This window comes from Lissotriton vulgaris, chromosome 6 (genome assembly GCF_964263255.1).
Source record: "Lissotriton vulgaris chromosome 6, aLisVul1.2, whole genome shotgun sequence".
Classification (NCBI taxonomy): domain Eukaryota; kingdom Metazoa; phylum Chordata; class Amphibia; order Caudata; family Salamandridae; genus Lissotriton; species Lissotriton vulgaris.
The window spans coordinates 1021968787-1021986523 of NC_141694.1; the positions used below are offsets into that span (position 1 = coordinate 1021968787).

Genomic DNA, 17737 nt, shown 5'->3' on the forward strand with positions numbered 1-17737 from the left:
ACAGACTAATTTGCATATAGACAGGTTCTGAGCTGGGATGGTGCAGTGAGCTAAAAAACGGTGTTGGATTAAGCCCTGATCTCTTGACTGGGTGAGAGTATTCTGCTTAATTCAGAAACTCTGTCCATCACCACCCCCTGTTGTTTAATTATTTTGTCCACCATAAGCGTGGAAGGGTATACTCAGACGTGAGTCCCTTGCTCATTGCACCATCAGGATTCAAGCAAGCCGGGCCGAAGACGGCTGAAATGCCAGAAACCGGTCCCCGGTAGCTTGTTTCCTTCCCAGTGAAAGAATTGGCTTGGTAGTTTGGTTTGCCCTGTTCCCATGATGCACTGGGCCAGGGACAGACTAATTTGCATATAGCCAGGTTCTGAGCTGGGATGGTGCAGTGAGCTAAAAAACGGTGTTGGATTAAGCCCTGATCTCTTGACTGAGTGAGAGTATTCTGCTTAATTCAGAAACTCTGTCCATCACCACCCCCTGTTTAATTATTTTGTCCACCATAAGCGTGGAAGGGTATACTCAGACGTGAGTCCCTTGCTCATTGCACCATCAGGATTCAAGCAAGCCGGGCCTAAGACGGCTGAAATGCCAGAAACCGGTCCCCGGTAGCTTGTTTCCTTCCCAGTGAAAGAATTGGCTTGGTAGTTTGGTTTGCCCTGTTCCCATGATGCACTGGGCCAGGGACAGACTAATTTGCATATAGCCAGGTTCTGAGCTGGGATGGTGCAGTGAGCTAAAAAACGGTGTTGGATTAAGCCCTGATCTCTTGACTGGGTGAGAGTATTCTGCTTAATTCAGAAACTCTGTCCATCACCACCCCCTGTTGTTTAATTATTTTGTCCACCATAAGCCTGGAAGGGAATACTCAGACGTGAGTCCCTTGCTCATTGCACCATCAGGATTCAAGCAAGCCGGGCCGAAAACGGCTGAATTGCCAGAAACCGGTCCCCGGTAGCTTGTTTCCTTCCCAGTGAAAGAATTGGTTTGGTAGTTTGGTTTGCCCTGTTCCCATGATGCACTGGGCCAGGGACAGACTAATTTGCATATAGCCAGGTTCTGAGCTGGGATGGTGCAGTGAGCTAAAAAACGGTGTTGGATTAAGCCCTGATCTCTTGACTGGGTGAGAGTATTCTGCTTAATTCAGAAACTCTGTCCATCACCACCCCCTGTTGTTTAATTATTATGGCTGTACTAAGGCGGGACTATCCAGCCTCATAATGAATCAGAAGACAGCATTTACAAAGGATAAACACACAAGCCAATGAACAATAAGGGCGGGAGAGTGGGCGAAGATTCTCTCCGTACTGAACTACCACAGATCTTCGCAGAGCAGCATTTGCGAGCTGGCTGACGCTCAACCTAATGAAAGGAAACTTTTTACCCTTTCACACCCAGTGGAGACCTGGACAATGGCTGAGACAAGTGAAAACTACTTTACGAAAAAAATTAACAACTTACAAAATGCACGCTATTAGTAACATGAGTACACAAACAGCATTTTGAAACAAGTGACCATTCCATACCTGCAGCACTTGACAAGTAAGCAAGAAGTGATGAACTATTTGAGCCTGTAACAACTGCTTAATGTTAAACATCTGTTGAGGATGATCAGATCTAATAAGGATTTCCAGAGATGCCAAAAGGGCTTCCCAGACACCTTGCTGTAAGAAAAAACAAGCAGTTAGGAACAATAACAATGAACACAACTTTATTGTTTGAACGTTCTATATAACACACTACTTGACAACTTACTGAAGAAAATAGTGCAAGCATAGTAAATAAATTTTTTGGGAAACAAGAACACTGATTAAGTATAAAGAGCAATCAAGGCAAGTATGCTTATAGATTTGCAGTGATCTGTAGCACAATGCAAGGAAAGTGAGGGGATACCGTGTCTAGGACATTTGGCAAGTGTAGAGTGGATTTCAGAAGAACTTTAAAAAAAAAGGAATGCTGCAGGCACAGAACACAAGTGGAGGGACAAGTTCTGAGTCAATACCATCCTCTCGGGCTCTCAGGTGCAAAAGTTGCTTACCTTCGGTAACGATATATCTGTAAGAAACATTAGTTAGTTATAGATCTGTTTACCTCAGAATTATCCCCAGTCGTCAAATTGGATCCGGAAAGTTTTTTCGTTAGCCATACCTCTGCGTGTCGGAAGGTGGCGTCGGTCGGCTCTGCGTCCGTCGTCGCCGGGATGAAGTCGCGGCAGCTACTTGGACACCGCCCTCGCGCGCTGGTGTCCGTTCTGTACACGACTTTCCGCGTCAGAAACGCAGAGTATGCAAGACACTGACTATTGGTGCACAAAACTAGAGCCCTGAAAGGATGTCCTTATCCCTAGAAATCAGCTCGCAGAACAGGGAGGATGGGTGGGGCGGTAAGGAATCTATAACTAACTAACATTTCTTACAGATATTTTGTTACCAAAGGTAAGTAACATGTGCATCTGAAAGAAACACGTTAGTTATAGATTCCTCAGCAATACCAACCTCGGTGGTGGGTCTGTGAAACAAGATCACACCAGAAAGCAAGATGGAGTCAGTGTAGCCCGTGCTCACGGCCGCCACGCCAGGCACCGGACTTCGAGGTGATCGGCTACCTTCCCTGCGCGCGCATCAGTGATGCTGGGATCCCAGGTGCACAGAGTTTCGAGGCAGCGGAGGACGCAGCGGGACCTGCTCGGAGCTACAGGGCCGTTTGGGGCACTTTTCAAGGCGGTGGAGAGATGTTTTAGGAAAGAGGATTACCCCGCGGACTTGCTGGTTTTCTCGGCGGCTAAATTAGAAATCTTTCCATTACACGTGGTTTGCATGTATAACGGACACGAGAGACAGACACCCAGCGAGCGCTTTAGCAAACGGGCAGAGAGGCGCTGTGCTGAGTTGCAGGCAGTGTACCTTCGAAGTCTGAGCTCTCTGCCCCTGGCGAATACGGTGCTGACAACGTTGTACGGACTCGGGGGCAGTGCAGAACATTGGAGAGACCCAGATTTGACGAGGGCAGCAGAGTAAAAAGAATGAGTCACCGCGGAATCAAGAAAGGTCTAAAGGCAAAGACACCCATCGCAGGGAAGGATCCCTCTGCAGGAGACGACACCGGCAAGACCAATCCTAAGCAGGTCAGTGGGGTCAGCGGGGCAAAAATAAACACTGGTCAGACAGGGGCAGGGGCTTTTAACAAAGACAACAAAGACAGTAAAGATGCTGGCCTAACACACCCTCTTTCGGCTAAGATCTTTTTAGTGGCTAAAAACCAGGCTGCCATTGCTAAAAGCAGCACAAGAAACACGCAATGTCTTAATATAGCTGATGCCTCTTCTCAGCAGGACAGTGCTAGTGGCAACATCAGTCAAACCCCTGCTGACAGTCTGGATGCCAGTAATGCCACCCCCAGCCTGGATTCCCTCCCCTGCCTGCCAGTCAACCAGCACAACTCAGCGGAGCCTTCTCTCTCACTACATACCCCAACCGAAGAACATGACCATGCACTTGGCTCCTCTAAGCCCCACAACCCTCTCTTAACCCCACTTCCCACTGAGGGTGAACACCTGGAATCAGATGAAGGAAATATCGGCAATACTCTATGTATACCTTTTGAGAACCTCAATACCAGGGATCTCCCCACAGGGACGGAAGCAGCCATCCGAAACCTGGAAGTTCCTCCTGACACCACTGCCCCTTGGACTCCAGAAATTGGTCAGGAGGATTTCTACTCTGTTTCGGACAGTACCCCGAGCTCATCAGGGGAAGGGGAGACGGAAGAAGAAGATGAAGACAACACTAACAGCGCTAGCGAAGAGGAAAGTGAGGCTTCCTGTGATAATACTGGCACGGTAGTCCGCCCAAAAAAATCAAGGAATAAGATCAAACGGAGAAGCCAGCTTAAATGGGACTATTCGGATTCGCAGATGTCCTATCATCTAGAAGAAGATGAACCGACCCAATCACAATCACAATCACAGTGGCACAGCCCAAGAAAGCTACAAACCAAAGTTAATGAGACAATGGAGCCCTCACTTACTGCCATACTCACCTCGATTAAAGACTTCCAGGAGGAGGTGAGAGGTGAAAATCGAGCAGCTAAAAACGCAGCAAAGAAATTACAGGGCGGTCTCAGACGGCTGAATAAAACTTGCACAGATATCAGCGAGCGAGTGGGCATAGTCGAGGCTAGGACGGAACATCTGGAAACCGAAGCAGTGGCAACCAAACAGGCCACTGATTCCAATTATGCTTGCCTTATGGATCTTATGGTGAAAATGAAAGAGCATGAAAACCGGCAACGCCGGAATAACCTGCGCCTGCTGGGGATTCCAGAATGAAAGGAGGGGGAAGACCCCAGACAGTTCATTGTCAAGTTACTGCAAGACTCTTTCCCAGAGCATTCTGACTGGGACTGGGATCGCGAAGTGCAGCGAGCTCACTGGTTTCCCTTTTTTCTGAAAAGGCAATACAATAACGGCAATGTAGCTGAAGGTCAGCCTCGGGTCTTCCTTGTATATTTTGGCAACTTTCTCCTGAGGCAACTGGTCTATGACAAGGCTCGCCCCAACTCAAAACAAGCATTTGCAATGCAATAGGTCTTGCATTATTAACGTTTGAGCTATTGGCATTGGTAAATAATGCAACCCCAATAGCTCAAACTTTAATAATGCGAGACCTATTGCATTGCAAATGCTTGTTTTACTAGGTTTCAGAGCAGCATCCCCAATTTGTCAAACGCAGTCTACTCGCTCATAGGCAATGTCCACTAATTCGCTCAATTCTCTTTTCGTGGGTCACACACAATTCTTCCCTGCGCTTGCTTTTTGTCATGCTTACTTTTAACACTCCCCCTTCCCAACACATCTTTAAAAAAAAAAGCACACTCTAATATCACCTTCAGTGGCTAATATCATCACGGACAACACCATATTGCTCCTAATTCTCGGCACCGCAATGAAACAAAGCGCCAAAGGCAAAAACACTAAGCCTTAACATGCAAAGTAAACAACGTTATTAGCGTCCTGTAGCCGTTAACGGCATATTGTCCCTGCGCTTGCTTCTTGCCATGCGTATTTTTAACAACCACCCCCCAACCCTCCTAAAAAAAATTTGCACTCTAAACTGACCGCCTTCAGTGGCCACTATCATTGCGGTCAACACCATATTGCTGCCGATTCTTCAGACCGCACTAAACCAAAACGGCTTTATTTGTGTTTTCTTTTCCCGCCTGTCAAAATACGAGATAAGTGGCGTCTTTCTGGCCCCATAGCTTGCAAGGCGTGCACTAAGCAACATTTGCAAGTGCCCTTTCAATGCTGCTTTATTTGTATAAATTACTAACAAGCACACTAGAAATGGAAGTGTGCGGTCAGCGTGCCCTTCAAATTCGGCTTTATTAGTGTTTTCTTTTTCCAACTGTCAGGAGCGCCAAAAGCAAAACAAAACGTTTTAACATGCAAACTACAATGCTTTATCAGGGTACAGTACAAACATCGCCTCGGACATGTGGGCTTTAAATCCGCCTTTATTTCTGTTTTCTTTTACCAAGTGTGAGGAAAGGGAATAAGTGGCGTCTTTCTGGCGCCATGGCTTCAGTAAGCAACGCGTGCAAAGAGCAATGCCATCTAAGAAATGGAAGTGTGCTTTAACAAAGTGCACTTAATAAAGTACATTCTTTGTATTTGTGACACGGCAGTAACAAATAGTGTAAGTAAGTATCTGTGGGGGAATTGCTGTTCAAAGAAAGTTAGTGCCTTATTTGCAGTGAATTAGCTGATAAAACCAGTTATTTTCTGCTTCTCAGCATCTTCTGAGTGTTGCTTTGTATGTCCATAAAGGAGAAATCTGCAGGTTTACAACTGGCGCCTGGCACGTGTTGTTGCCTTAATTGTGGCGGATTAGCTGGTAAAAGCAAGTTATTTACTGCTTTTCAGTGTACTGTGAGCCGTTACTTTACCTCCTGGGGGGATAGGCATGTGTATAGCTGGTGCCGCGTTTATGAGCTTCCTGCTTTGTTGTTTCATCTTTAAGCCTCTGCTTTGTAGTGCGGAAACGCTCAGTTGTGGGAAAAAGTGTCCAGCTAACTGGCGCCTTATGTGGTTTAGTAACAAGCATATACAAAATTTGAGCGTGCTTTAACATTATCCTATTATTATCTGGTATAAGTATTCACTTTACATACCCATATATGTGAGCAAGTGTGCTAAATTATTACTAAAAAAACTATTATTGTCGACCAAACTTAAACGCCTACAAGCAACCCTTCTAATAGTGCAATGGTATCATCAATGTTCTGCGTAAGCGAAGGGACTGTAAGTATTAACCTAAAACTACTGCCTTTCTTAAATAAAGTGCCAAACTTGCTATACACAACAAAAAACCCAGGCCCAGCGCTAAAACTTACAAGGTAAAAAACATTCGATAAAAGTGCCCACCATCAAACAGTACATTTCCAATAACTCTCAGTTGTGGGAAAAAGTGTCCGGGTAACTGGTGCCATATGTGGTTCTTACAAGCATATAACAAGTTCCCGCCAGGCCGCCGCGCTGCCTGCGACGACCCGGAAGCGGTTGGGCAGCTGGCCAATCGCAAGTCCCGCCCCCATCGCGGCGCGAGAGAAAAACCACTGTCCGAGGAGTCCCGAGGGCTCCTGATCGAGTCCCGGTCCCGAGATGGGGGACCGGGTGAAGAGCGGCCGGGCGCATGGGGAAGGCGGGGCTCTCATGTGGTGAGAGCCCCGCAAAGCGCTACCGCCGCCCGAGAGCCAGAACCGCCGCCGAGCACCGCCAGAACAGGTGAGTGTGTTGAGGGAGAGGAGGGGTGAGTGGGGGTGAGTGGGGGTGGGGTGCGCGTGTGTCTGTTGTAGTGTGTCTGTGCGTGCGTGTGTCTGTCTGCGCGTGTTTCTGTTTAAGGGGGGGGTGCGTGTGTGTGTGTGTATGCAGTGTGTGTATGTGCGCATGCGTGCGTGAGCCTTTCTTTAAGGGGGTGCGTGTGTGTGTATGCAGTGTGTGTATGTGCGCATGCGTGCGGGAGACTTTCTGTGCATGGGAATATCAGGCACGGCGACGCGACGTGCGCGCTCACGAGCTACAATCTCCAGGAGGACAAGCTCGTCACAGTCTGCAGTCCACATTCCCCGGAAAGTGACAACATTAGTTGTCTCCCTAGACAGCAAAGCTTCGCTTTGCTTTCATCTAGCGAGACCTAAAAAGGGGCTCATGGAATTACCTTTTTCTCCAAACCGGACTTTTGCCACCAGACTGTTGAGCGCAGATGGCATCTGCGGCAGCTGATTTCTCCCTTAAAACAACTAGTCGTGGAGGTGTATCTCATGAACCCGGCTAGGCTGAAGGTTATCCTGCATGGTACTACCAAGGTCTTTACATCCGAAATTACAGCCAAAGAGTATTTGGAAGAGATTAAACTCAAGAAAGGACATAAAGGGATATAATGATTTGATTGGCTACTCTGATGCTAATCTGATGCTATCTCTTTTTTTTTTTAGAGGGGAAGAAAATCACTGACAGACATAGTCTCTACTGTGTATGCATATACCCTTTGGGTATATTTTCTCTTGCCTTCCCCTTTTTTTTTCTTTTTTTTCTTCTCTCTTTCATCTTTTTACTTCCTCTTAGAACTTTGATTCCTCTGGTGGGGAAAGGGGGGTGAAAGGAATAGGGGGAAGATTGTAACACGAAATAAATTACGCACCTATTCGTTTAAGTTGAACACTTGATTAAAAAACGGAAGGTACAAGGGCAAGAAGGGCATGAAAGGCAGGTCCAATGGCCGATCACATGACTACTGTCAAGCACTTATTTTTTAAGCGGCTGGCGTGGCCAGTGGCTGTGGCTTATGACTGACCACCATCATTCAGGCTTGGCCTGATTGCTCACACAAGGGGGAGGGGGGGTGCGGGGGGGGTTCGGGGGGGGGGGGGGGTTCGGCTGGAGGGGCGGGAGGGGTGGGCAGGGTTACAGGAGGCACACACAGGTACTAATTACACACACACAGACACAAACCTGTTTGTTTAGCTTTGTTTCATTTTTTTCTCATGGAATTCAAACGGGCATTGGTATACCCTTTAGATGGCTAGGTTAGAACCATTACGAATTGTCTCAGTCAACGTATGTGGCTTGAATGACGCGTCAAAGAGAAAAGGTGGCATGGGTTTGCGAACACTTGGGGGGAACATCATATGTTTACAAGAAACCCATGTAGAACAGTCCCAAATACACCTACTAAACACATTAGGGTTTAAAGTAGTGGGTGCTACCACACAAAGAGCCAAAACAAAGGGAGTAGGAATTTTAACTGACAGAAGACTCACTATCAGTAATCCACGTACCAAATCAGATTCACTAGGAAGGTGGGCCATCACTCAGATTCAACTCCCTAATAATTTTTCTTTCACCCTTTGCTCATTATATGGGAGCAATGCTGAGGATCCTGGGGTCATCAATCAAGTCTCCAGCGAATTAGCACACTGGCCCACCCCGATAGTGCTATGTGGGGACTTTAATATACACCTACCTGGCGATTGAGCTACTAATACAACCTGGAGATACAAAGGAAGGAAGCCCCAAGTCTTTCAAGCCCTAACCAACCTCATCCAGACTCATGGACTGATAGATAGCTGGGCGAGTAAAAACCCTTTACAACCTGGGTACACTTTTTACTCGGCCCGCATCAAGTACTGGTTAGACTGGACTACTTTTTTGTTTCTGCATCATTGGCCACCAGCTTTACTATAGATACTGCACCCCGTTTTATGTCCGATCATAACCCTCTTACTCTCACCATAAGGGAGTTTGAGCAATCTAGAGAGGCTTTCAGATGGAGCTTTGAGAAAACTTTACTGTACGACTCTAGTTATGTTAATCACATGCAAGGATGGATTCGGGAGTTCCTGGAGATAAATATTGGTTCCGCTTCCCAAATGACAGTCTGGGACACCTTAAAGGCAGGGATCAGAGGCGAGACCCTCAGGTTCTCCGTCCAGAAAAATAGAGCGGAAAAAAATCAGGTCAAGAATCTCCAAGAAAAATTAAGAAATATAGAAATAAAGCTAACCCAAGCAATCCATGCAGGATTAGACGGCGTCCTTGAACAGAGCGAGGCTTGGCTGTATTACACGGGTCGTCACACCGGCAGAAAGCAACCTAACCCTAGGAATAGGCGCCCATACTATATGCATCGGAAAGTGCGTATATAAGCTACCTGATTGATCAACTGGAGCCCTCTAAACCTAAAGGACTAAAACTCCAAGGTATTAACATACCATGATGCAAACATGAAGTACTGTACCCCTCCCAACATGTGGTGAGGATGGAATCTGAAAATAAGGAGATTATATGGAAAGTTGGAACTCAGGACCATCTCTTCTTGCTCTCGCATTTTTGAAGGGGTTATTATTATCCCCTGGTTGCCTTCGTTTTGTTTTTCCAGTCCTGATGAAGACTCGCAATCCCCAGGTTTAAATCACCGGTTGGGCATAAGACGAGTCGAAACGTCGACGGTATCTTCTAATTACCCTTGGACCAACTATTAAAGAACTTTATATAGTGCAAAATATCCTCAAGATATATGTCTACTTATAACAGTGTCCGGATTCAAAAAACCTAAAAAAAAGGTTGGCCAGGGTTTCAATACGGCTAATCATAGGTCCGATATTGTTTTCAAATAACGTGAATAATTTTTTCTATCCACTAATTTGATTTTTCTTTTCTGTTCACTTGTTCCACACTTTTGACCACCCCTTTTCTTGCACAGTTCCTCTCTTGGGCAACCTCTGTTTTTTATCAATTTGGAAATGAAATATTGTGTATAAAATGAATTGTTAAAATACAAAAAACAAAAAAAGATGATGAATAAGTTAATAAATCAAAAGTAATTTCTTTTAACCGTGGTGTAGGTTTATCTTGTGGTACTAAGTTATTTCAGTACAATAGAGCAGACTGATTGAGGTTGCTCTGCTTACAAAATACTGTGGGTACTATAATTGATTTAAGTCATTCCTTATAATTAATAGGTCTAGGACCACTGTTTTTTCGATATCAGGATTAGATTGTCAGCCAGTCCAGCAAGAAGCAGTTTTGGCCAGGGCGGAAATAGGGGCGGTGTTTATGGAAAAAATCGCGGCTAAGTGGGCAGCGGCAAGGGAGAAGACCTATGAGTGTAGTGACAACATTGGGCATCATTTAGCTGTTAGGACGAGACAACAAACTACCTCCAGTGAAATCCATACAATCAGACTTTCTTCAGGTACAGAGGTTACTGATCCTAGTCTTATTTGGCATGGGTTCCAGGAGTTCTATGGCAAACTATATAAGGAAGAAAGCTGCTTCACGGCCGATGCCCTAGATAGAGAGATCCTTGGCTATCTCAGCGAGATCGAACTAAGCCAGCTTAGCTTAGAAGATAGCCAGCTTTTGGACCTTACCCCTACATGGGAAGAATTCCTGGATGCCCTCAATAGTCTCCCCGATGGGAAGGCTTCTGGCCCTGACGGCATCCCCGTTGAATATTTTAAAATCTTTGCCAATCAAATCAAGGTCATATTTACAGAGGTAACTACATCCATCTTTCAGCGGAGCCTCTCCCCCAGCCTCCTGGTCCAGTGCTAGAATCTCCATTTTTCCAAAAAAGGATAAATCTCCACTAGACATGAGTTATTATAGACCAATAACTCTCATCAATTGCGATTCCAAAATATTTTCTAAGGTATTAGCCTCCAGAATATCCCGAGTAGTGGAACCCCTTGTCTCAGAATGGCAACATGGTTTTATACCCAAGAAGGGGACCACCGAACATGTCAGGAGAGTTATTACTCTGTTTGATGCTGCCCAAGTAGCCGGAGACCCGATGTCACTTATATTACTCGACGCCGAAAAGGCCTTTGGTCGGGTCTCATGGCGATTCCTTTGGAGGGTAATGGACAGTATGGGGTTCGGGGGCAGGTTCATGCAGGCGACGCAGGCACTTATTACAATCCAACTGCTAGTGTCACCATAAATTGACAACTGACGGAGCCCTTTAAAATCTCATGAGGCACCAGGAAGGGCTGCCCCTGCTCCCTGTCTAGACCCCCTTATCAAGCAAATAGAGAAAAATCATAACATCTCTCCAGTAATATATTTCCAAAACAGCTGTAAAATCTTGGCTTACGCTGATGATCTCGCCATTACTACTCCAGACCCTGCCAATTCCACACGGGCACTAGACAGCGAGGCCCACAAGTTTGGGAGATTATCTGGGTATGCCCTAAATAAGAACAAAACGCAGATTCTAGTAAACAACAAAATCACCTGGACTGACGCCAGAGTGGTGCCAAAGGCCAAATATCTGGGCGTACTGGTTTCACCTAGGCTGGAAGAAATAGTCACAGCCAATCTGGCTCCCCTTGCTGTCCAGACAAAGAAGGCATTAAAACAAATTGATAATTTACATATAACGCTGGTCGGCAGGTGCAACGTCATCAAAATGACTTATTTCCCTAAGCTACTTTATTTTTTTTGCTGTATACTCCTTGAGTTCAGTAAAAAAGACCTTCTTAAATTTCAACAAATCTTCACCCAATTTATTTGGGCATACGCTCAGCCCAGACGTGCACTAAAACATCTCACGTTACCGAAAGATAGAGGGGGATGGGCTTTTCCTAACATCACCATATACTATTGGGCGGCAGACCTACAATATAGTTCAGTTCTACTAAGAGAATCCACCTGCGGAGCTGAACCATTTTTACCCTCACCCTTTCGGCCCTTGTTAGGGGAACAACACTGGAGCTGCTTAATCCGTGAAACAACTTATGGATACTACAATTGCGTTAAATTTAAGACGCTAATGAACTCTTATAAAGTTTTTCGTCATGTCCGGAGAATCCTTGGAATCGGTAGATTTAACTTTTACTCCCCTATAACCAACAACAACAACTTACCTGCTATATTTAGTTCATCCTACCTGTCTGAATGGTATAGAGCAGGGATAATAAAACTAGGGGACCTTATAACAGCTAGGGGGATTGAATCCTTTTTGACTTTACAGACTAGATTCAAACTAAAAAGTCAAGATCTATTTAAATACATGGCCATTTATGACTACCTCTCAAGGAAAGTGGGAGGAGCCAGCGGATTTGCTGAGGTTGAGCTTATGAATACTCTCCGGAATATCACCACTGCTCGCATTGGAAGTATTTATCAAATATTAAACAAGGAAACCCCAGACGACTTAGAATCTATTGCTACCAAATAGCACACCAAACTTGATTCCCCTCAAAGTATTTTTTATAATTCCTTGCGGTTATCACAACAAATCCTAATTTCTGCCAAATTACAGGCCCAACATTTTAAAACTATATTTTTTCTTTATATGACACCTAGTAAAATCGTCAAGTGGGGATCTGGGAGAGGAACATTATGCCCACGTTGTTCTGAGGTAGGGGCGGACTCTATACATATACTTGCAACATGCCCAACTATTGACTCCACCCTACTCAGAATACAGAACTTACTTGGTGAAATAACAAATCAACCAATCCTCCTAAATCCTACGACCATTCTTTTGGGAACACAATCTGACTCTTCAAGAGTAAAGGAGGAAGGGCTGATTTTTATTGCAATGGCAGTTTGGAGAATCTGAGTTTCCTCCGGATGGCTAGATTCGGAGTCTCCCTCCTACGCACAATGGTTGGCTAGATTAGTTGCTACATACCATCTAGAAAAATCTGTATATGCCAAGAAAGGACGAAGGAAAAGGAGGACTGGGCTTGAAGTTTGGGGGCATTCTCCAAATGGATTGATCAACAAGGGCATGGGCACCAAGAGACATAGTAGGGTCACTAGAAGCCTACAATACCATTTTAGGTACATCCTTAAAAATTCCGATTTTCTGTGTCTGTTGTGTTTTGTTTAGGATCAGCGCCGGGACGCCCCTTTGCTGGAGCAGCTGCGCGCTCTATAAAACCCATAACATAACATAACATAACATTCTTCTGTTACTATATTCTCTATTTTGGTCTTTTTTGGTGTTTCTTTGTACCTGTGCCACTGGCTTTTATTGGTCGTGAGCGGTGGTGGGATCCTTACATTTTTTTTCTTTTGCTGCTTTGCTAAGATACTGTTTTTGCGAAAAACCAATAAAAATATTTAAAAAAGAAAGTCCTGGAGAACAAAACAACCAAAAAAGCAGTCTCTCCGGACTTGGCTGTCCAGGCAGTAGTGTTTGGTGAACGTGTGCAACAATGCCCATGTGGCCCCCGGACAGATGTCATTCAGAGGCACTCCTCTTCTCAAGGCAGTAGTGGCTTCCGTCCCCCTGGTCAAGTGAGCGCGTAGCCCGACTGGAGCCTCCTTTTTAGCCAGAGTAACAAGCCGTAATACACAACACAACCCATAGAGAAATGGTGCGTTTGTGTACGAACCAACCCTTCATTGCATCCACGTAGCCAACAAAAAGTTGATCATCCACCCGGAATTGTTTTGTGCGATCCAGATAGAAGGAGAGCGCACGCTTTGGGTCCAGACGGTGGAGTCTCTCTTCTTCCTTTGAAGTATGTGGAGGCGGAAAGAAGGTGGGCAAAGTAATGGTCTGCCCAATGTGGAAGGCAGTGACCACCTTAGGAAGAAAGGACGGACGGGTCCGGGGAACCACCTTGTCTGGATGAACAGACAAGAAAGGAGGTTTTGAGGAAAGAGCCTGGAGCTCACACACCCTTCTAGCAGAAGTGATGGCTACCAGGAAAGCAGTCTTAAGTGTTAAGAGACGTAAAGGACAGTTATGAAGCGGCTCAAAGGGAGCGGACATTAAGTAAGTCAGTACAAGATTCAAGTCCCACTGAGGCATAACAAAAAGAATTGGAGGAAAGAGATGCATTAAGCCCTTCAAGAAAATGTTAACTACCAGGGACTTGAAAAGAGAAGGCTGATCTGGCAGCCGAAGGAAGGCAGAGATGGCTGAAAGGTAGCCCTTGATAGGGCCCAGAGCAGAACCCTGCTGGGCTAAAGAGAGAAGGAACAAGAGTACTTCTGAGAGAGGGGCAGAACAGGGATCCACAGCCTTTGCTGTGCACCATGCCACAAATTTGTTCCACCTGCAGGAGTATACCGTTTTTGTGGAGGGACGCCTGGCTGCAGAGATTACGTCACAGACTTCAGGAGGCAGGTCGAAAGACGTCAACTGCTGCTGCTCAATCTCCACACAAGGAGGTGGAGATTGAGTACAAGGTTTTCTGCCCATTAATTGTGCCGATCCTTACCAGACTTTTCAATTCTTTCCAAGGACCTGGCTCAATCCCCTGATATGTTAGAGGCCGATATCATAGTTCTGCCTCAACCGGGTAAAGATGCCGCTCATTGCGCAGCCTACCGGCCGATTTCTCTACTCAACCTCGACCTCAAAATATTTACGGGGGTGCTCGCCTCCAGGCTGGGACCAACACTTCCGGGCATCAAAGAACCGGACCAATCCTGGTTTATTCCCGGCAGACAAAGTAGCACCAACACCAAACGCATTCTCCACCTGATAGATAAACCTCACTATGGGCAAACAGACTCCGTGCTCCTGTCTATAGACGCTGAGAAAGCGTTTGACAGAGTGGACTGGGGTTTTCTCGAGAAGGTCCTGGTGCACTTTGGTATTGGGGAACAATACAGAACTTGGGTTGCCATCTGCCATGCTAATCCACAGGCGAGGATCCGTATCAACGGCCAGGCCTCAAAACCCTTCGACATCCAGCGAGGTGCCCGCTCTCGCCCCTCCTCTTCGCGCTCTATGTAAAACCACTAGTGCAGAGGATGCGGGACAACCTGGATATCCACAGTACCACTTTTGGGAGAGAACCTCACCCAATCAGCCTGTACGCCGACGAGATCTTGGCTGCGCTGGACAACCCCATGCGATCAGTGTCAACCTTCCTGGATGAGGTGGAGGCCTCTGGGAGGGTGTCGGGCCTTAAAATAAACAGGGGGAAGTCAATGCTCCTACCATTAGGCAGAAAGGCCCATACCACTCACAAACCACCTCCTTTCTATGAGGGCCTGCTGGTTCACCCGCGGCTCCCATACCTTGGGATCGTCCTCACCCCATCTACGGAGCAAACAGTCACTCTGAATTACTCTAACGCCACCTTTTAGGGGACCTCAGGAGATGGCAGAAACAACCTCTCACTACTGGGGCGGGTCGCCGCAGTAAAGATGTCGCAACTCCCCAAATTGTTATACATTTTCCAGACCATCCCAGTGACTCCCCCTGCGGGTACCATCTAGAGTCTGCAAGAGGCGGTGCAGCACTTTATTTGGGCCGGGAAGAAGCCTAGGATGTGACGAAACTTGTCCTATCGAGCACCAGACGAGGGGGGGCCTGGGGATCCCCAGCCTACAGCAATATTTCCAAGGGGCACAATTACGTTACTTAGTGGTGTGGCACTGGCCCGAGTCAGAAAAGCAGTGGCTCTTCAAAGACAGAGCGATGGTGCAAACCTCGCTTTGGAAGATACCCTTCTAAAGCCGCGCGAACAGACCCAAATGTCTTCAGAAATCCCCCATAACACGCACGGTGCTACGAGTATGGGACTCAGTGGCAACCAAGAGAGATCTCACTACCTTCCCATCGCCACTTACACCATTGTTTGGCAATCCCGACTTCGCCCCAGGGATGGACGTCCATGCGTTCTCACAATGGCGAGGGTCAGAATGTAGATCGGCGCGTCATCTTTTCGACCTGGAGGGGTTCATACCGCTCAAGGCACTGCCACAGCTCTACAGCATTACCGCCCCACAACTATTTCAATACTTCCAAATCCGGCATTGGTTAACTCACCCTGACATCAACCCCCTGGTCGGGAGGAGGTGGGCGGCCTTTGAAAAGTGGCTAATCACCAAAGAGTCTGACCGCAAACTTATCACAGATCTCTATAAAATGCTACGCCCGCCCCTTGAGGACCACCGATCAGCGGTGTTGGGAGAAGGAGTTGTGGAGATCCCTCACTAACAAGGAATGGCAATCTATATACTACAGAGCCCACCACACCGCCAGGAACACAGCCAGTAGAGAATCCGCTGTGAAGATCGCGACATACTGGTATTTGACCTCAGTCAGGTTACATAGAGGTAACCCAAGTCATAGCTCGCATTGCTGGAGAGAGTGCGGCGAAGCGGGCACGTTAACACATCTCTTTTGGGATTGTAGGGAAGTCACAGCCTACTGGACTACTGTCCTTAACGACATCGACAGTCACTTTGACACTGAAATTCCCGGATTCCCTGCATACACACTATTGGGGCTTCCAAATACACTCACATTCCCACTGAAATCACATAGAGGAAAGCAAATGGGTCTGGTTATTGGCGCTGCGGTCCAGCATATCTTATCGCTGTGGGGCACTAACACTAAGCTCACTCGCACCGGGTGGCTACACAAAATATGGTACACAATGGGTATGGAATGCATTCAGGCTACGTTCACGCAATCCACAGCATCCTTCCACTCGACTTGGCAACCTATTTTATCACTCCTATCAACGGAATTTAACAAAATATCATGTCCAAAATGATTCCGCCTATTGCACCTTACTGAGAAACCACCCCCTGAAGACGGCTCTGGAACCTAGACACCGAACAACTCTCACACATAATGACTTCAATAAACTATGGCTCGGCACACTGGTTGGGGTGGGGGGAGTTTTTTTTAGGAGGGGAGGGGATCGTTTTGTTCTGGTTGATTGTTTTCGGGATGGGCAAAAGTCCAGAAGCAAAAGCCTAGACCCGGATACTACCCAAGGCTACGCGCCTCATTGACAAGCTTATGAAGATCTGTGTTACCGAGCAGGAGACAAGTGGGTATCATGTCCTATAGTCACTGTAATCTTTGGGATGTATATGAGAAATGTGCTGTACTTGCCTTTTCTGAAATTCAATAGAACAAAGTTAAACAAAAAAAAGGTGACAGTCATCAAAGGGCATGTCCATCAAGGTGTTCTGGACATTCCCCGAAAAGCCAGGCGTAGGGACAGAGCGCTACCAACGTTGAAATGGTCCTGCCCAGAGAGTCGGCGGTGACCAGCCCACAACAGATCGTAAAGTTTGCTGCATCTCTCCCGGCGCCTGGGAGAGCACTGTCCGAGCCTCCTCCGGACACTGAGGCAGCACCTGCGCCACAGTATCCCACACTGAGAGCAAATAACGGCCCAAAAGACATGCAGTATTTACGGACCACAGTCCTAAGCTGGCGGAAGCGAAAAGTTTCTTCCCAAGATGGTCCAGCTTCTTGGATTCCCTTTCCGTTGGAGCGTAGGGAAGGCGCTTTTGAAGGTGGAGGCTTGGACCACCAAGCTCTCCGGGGTGGGTTATTGGGAGAGGAAAGTGGGGTCACCTGGAGACGGGCGATGGCGTCGGGTGATCATCCTGTCCGCGGGAGCCCCCGTGTTGGGCCTGGACCAGGAGGCCAAAAGGACTTCGGTGAGGGCCTCATTAAAAGGAAGCAGGGGCTCCGAAGAGCTTGCCGCCGGTAGAAGCACCTAAGTCAGGAGGTTAGTCTTGACATCCACCATAGGAAGCTTGAGGTTGAGAGCCTCGGCTGCCCTACGCAACACCAAAGCGTATGACGCTCCCTCCTCCGTAGCCACGGTAGGAGGAGACAACATGCCAAGGCCAGGTGAAGTGTCAAGACCACTGGCATCCCACAGTTTCTCTCTCCACTCCTGCGCAGGATCAAGCTGGTAAGTTAAAGGGTAACCTGGCCCGCCCAGT

The 17737-nt window shown here is 47.0% G+C and overlaps 1 protein-coding gene across 3 annotated transcripts in view; it reads right to left on the minus strand.

Moving 5' to 3' along the window:
- LYST (lysosomal trafficking regulator) overlaps window positions 1–17737 on the minus strand; it is a 4348576-nt gene that overhangs the window by 2779562 nt on the left and 1551277 nt on the right. For all 3 annotated transcript variants that reach the window (XM_086927077.1, XM_086927076.1, XM_086927078.1), the window contains one exon: window positions 1530–1667. In XM_086927077.1, coding sequence (XP_086783203.1) covers window positions 1530–1667 — 138 coding nt within the window. The remainder of the gene's footprint in view (window positions 1–1529; window positions 1668–17737) is intronic.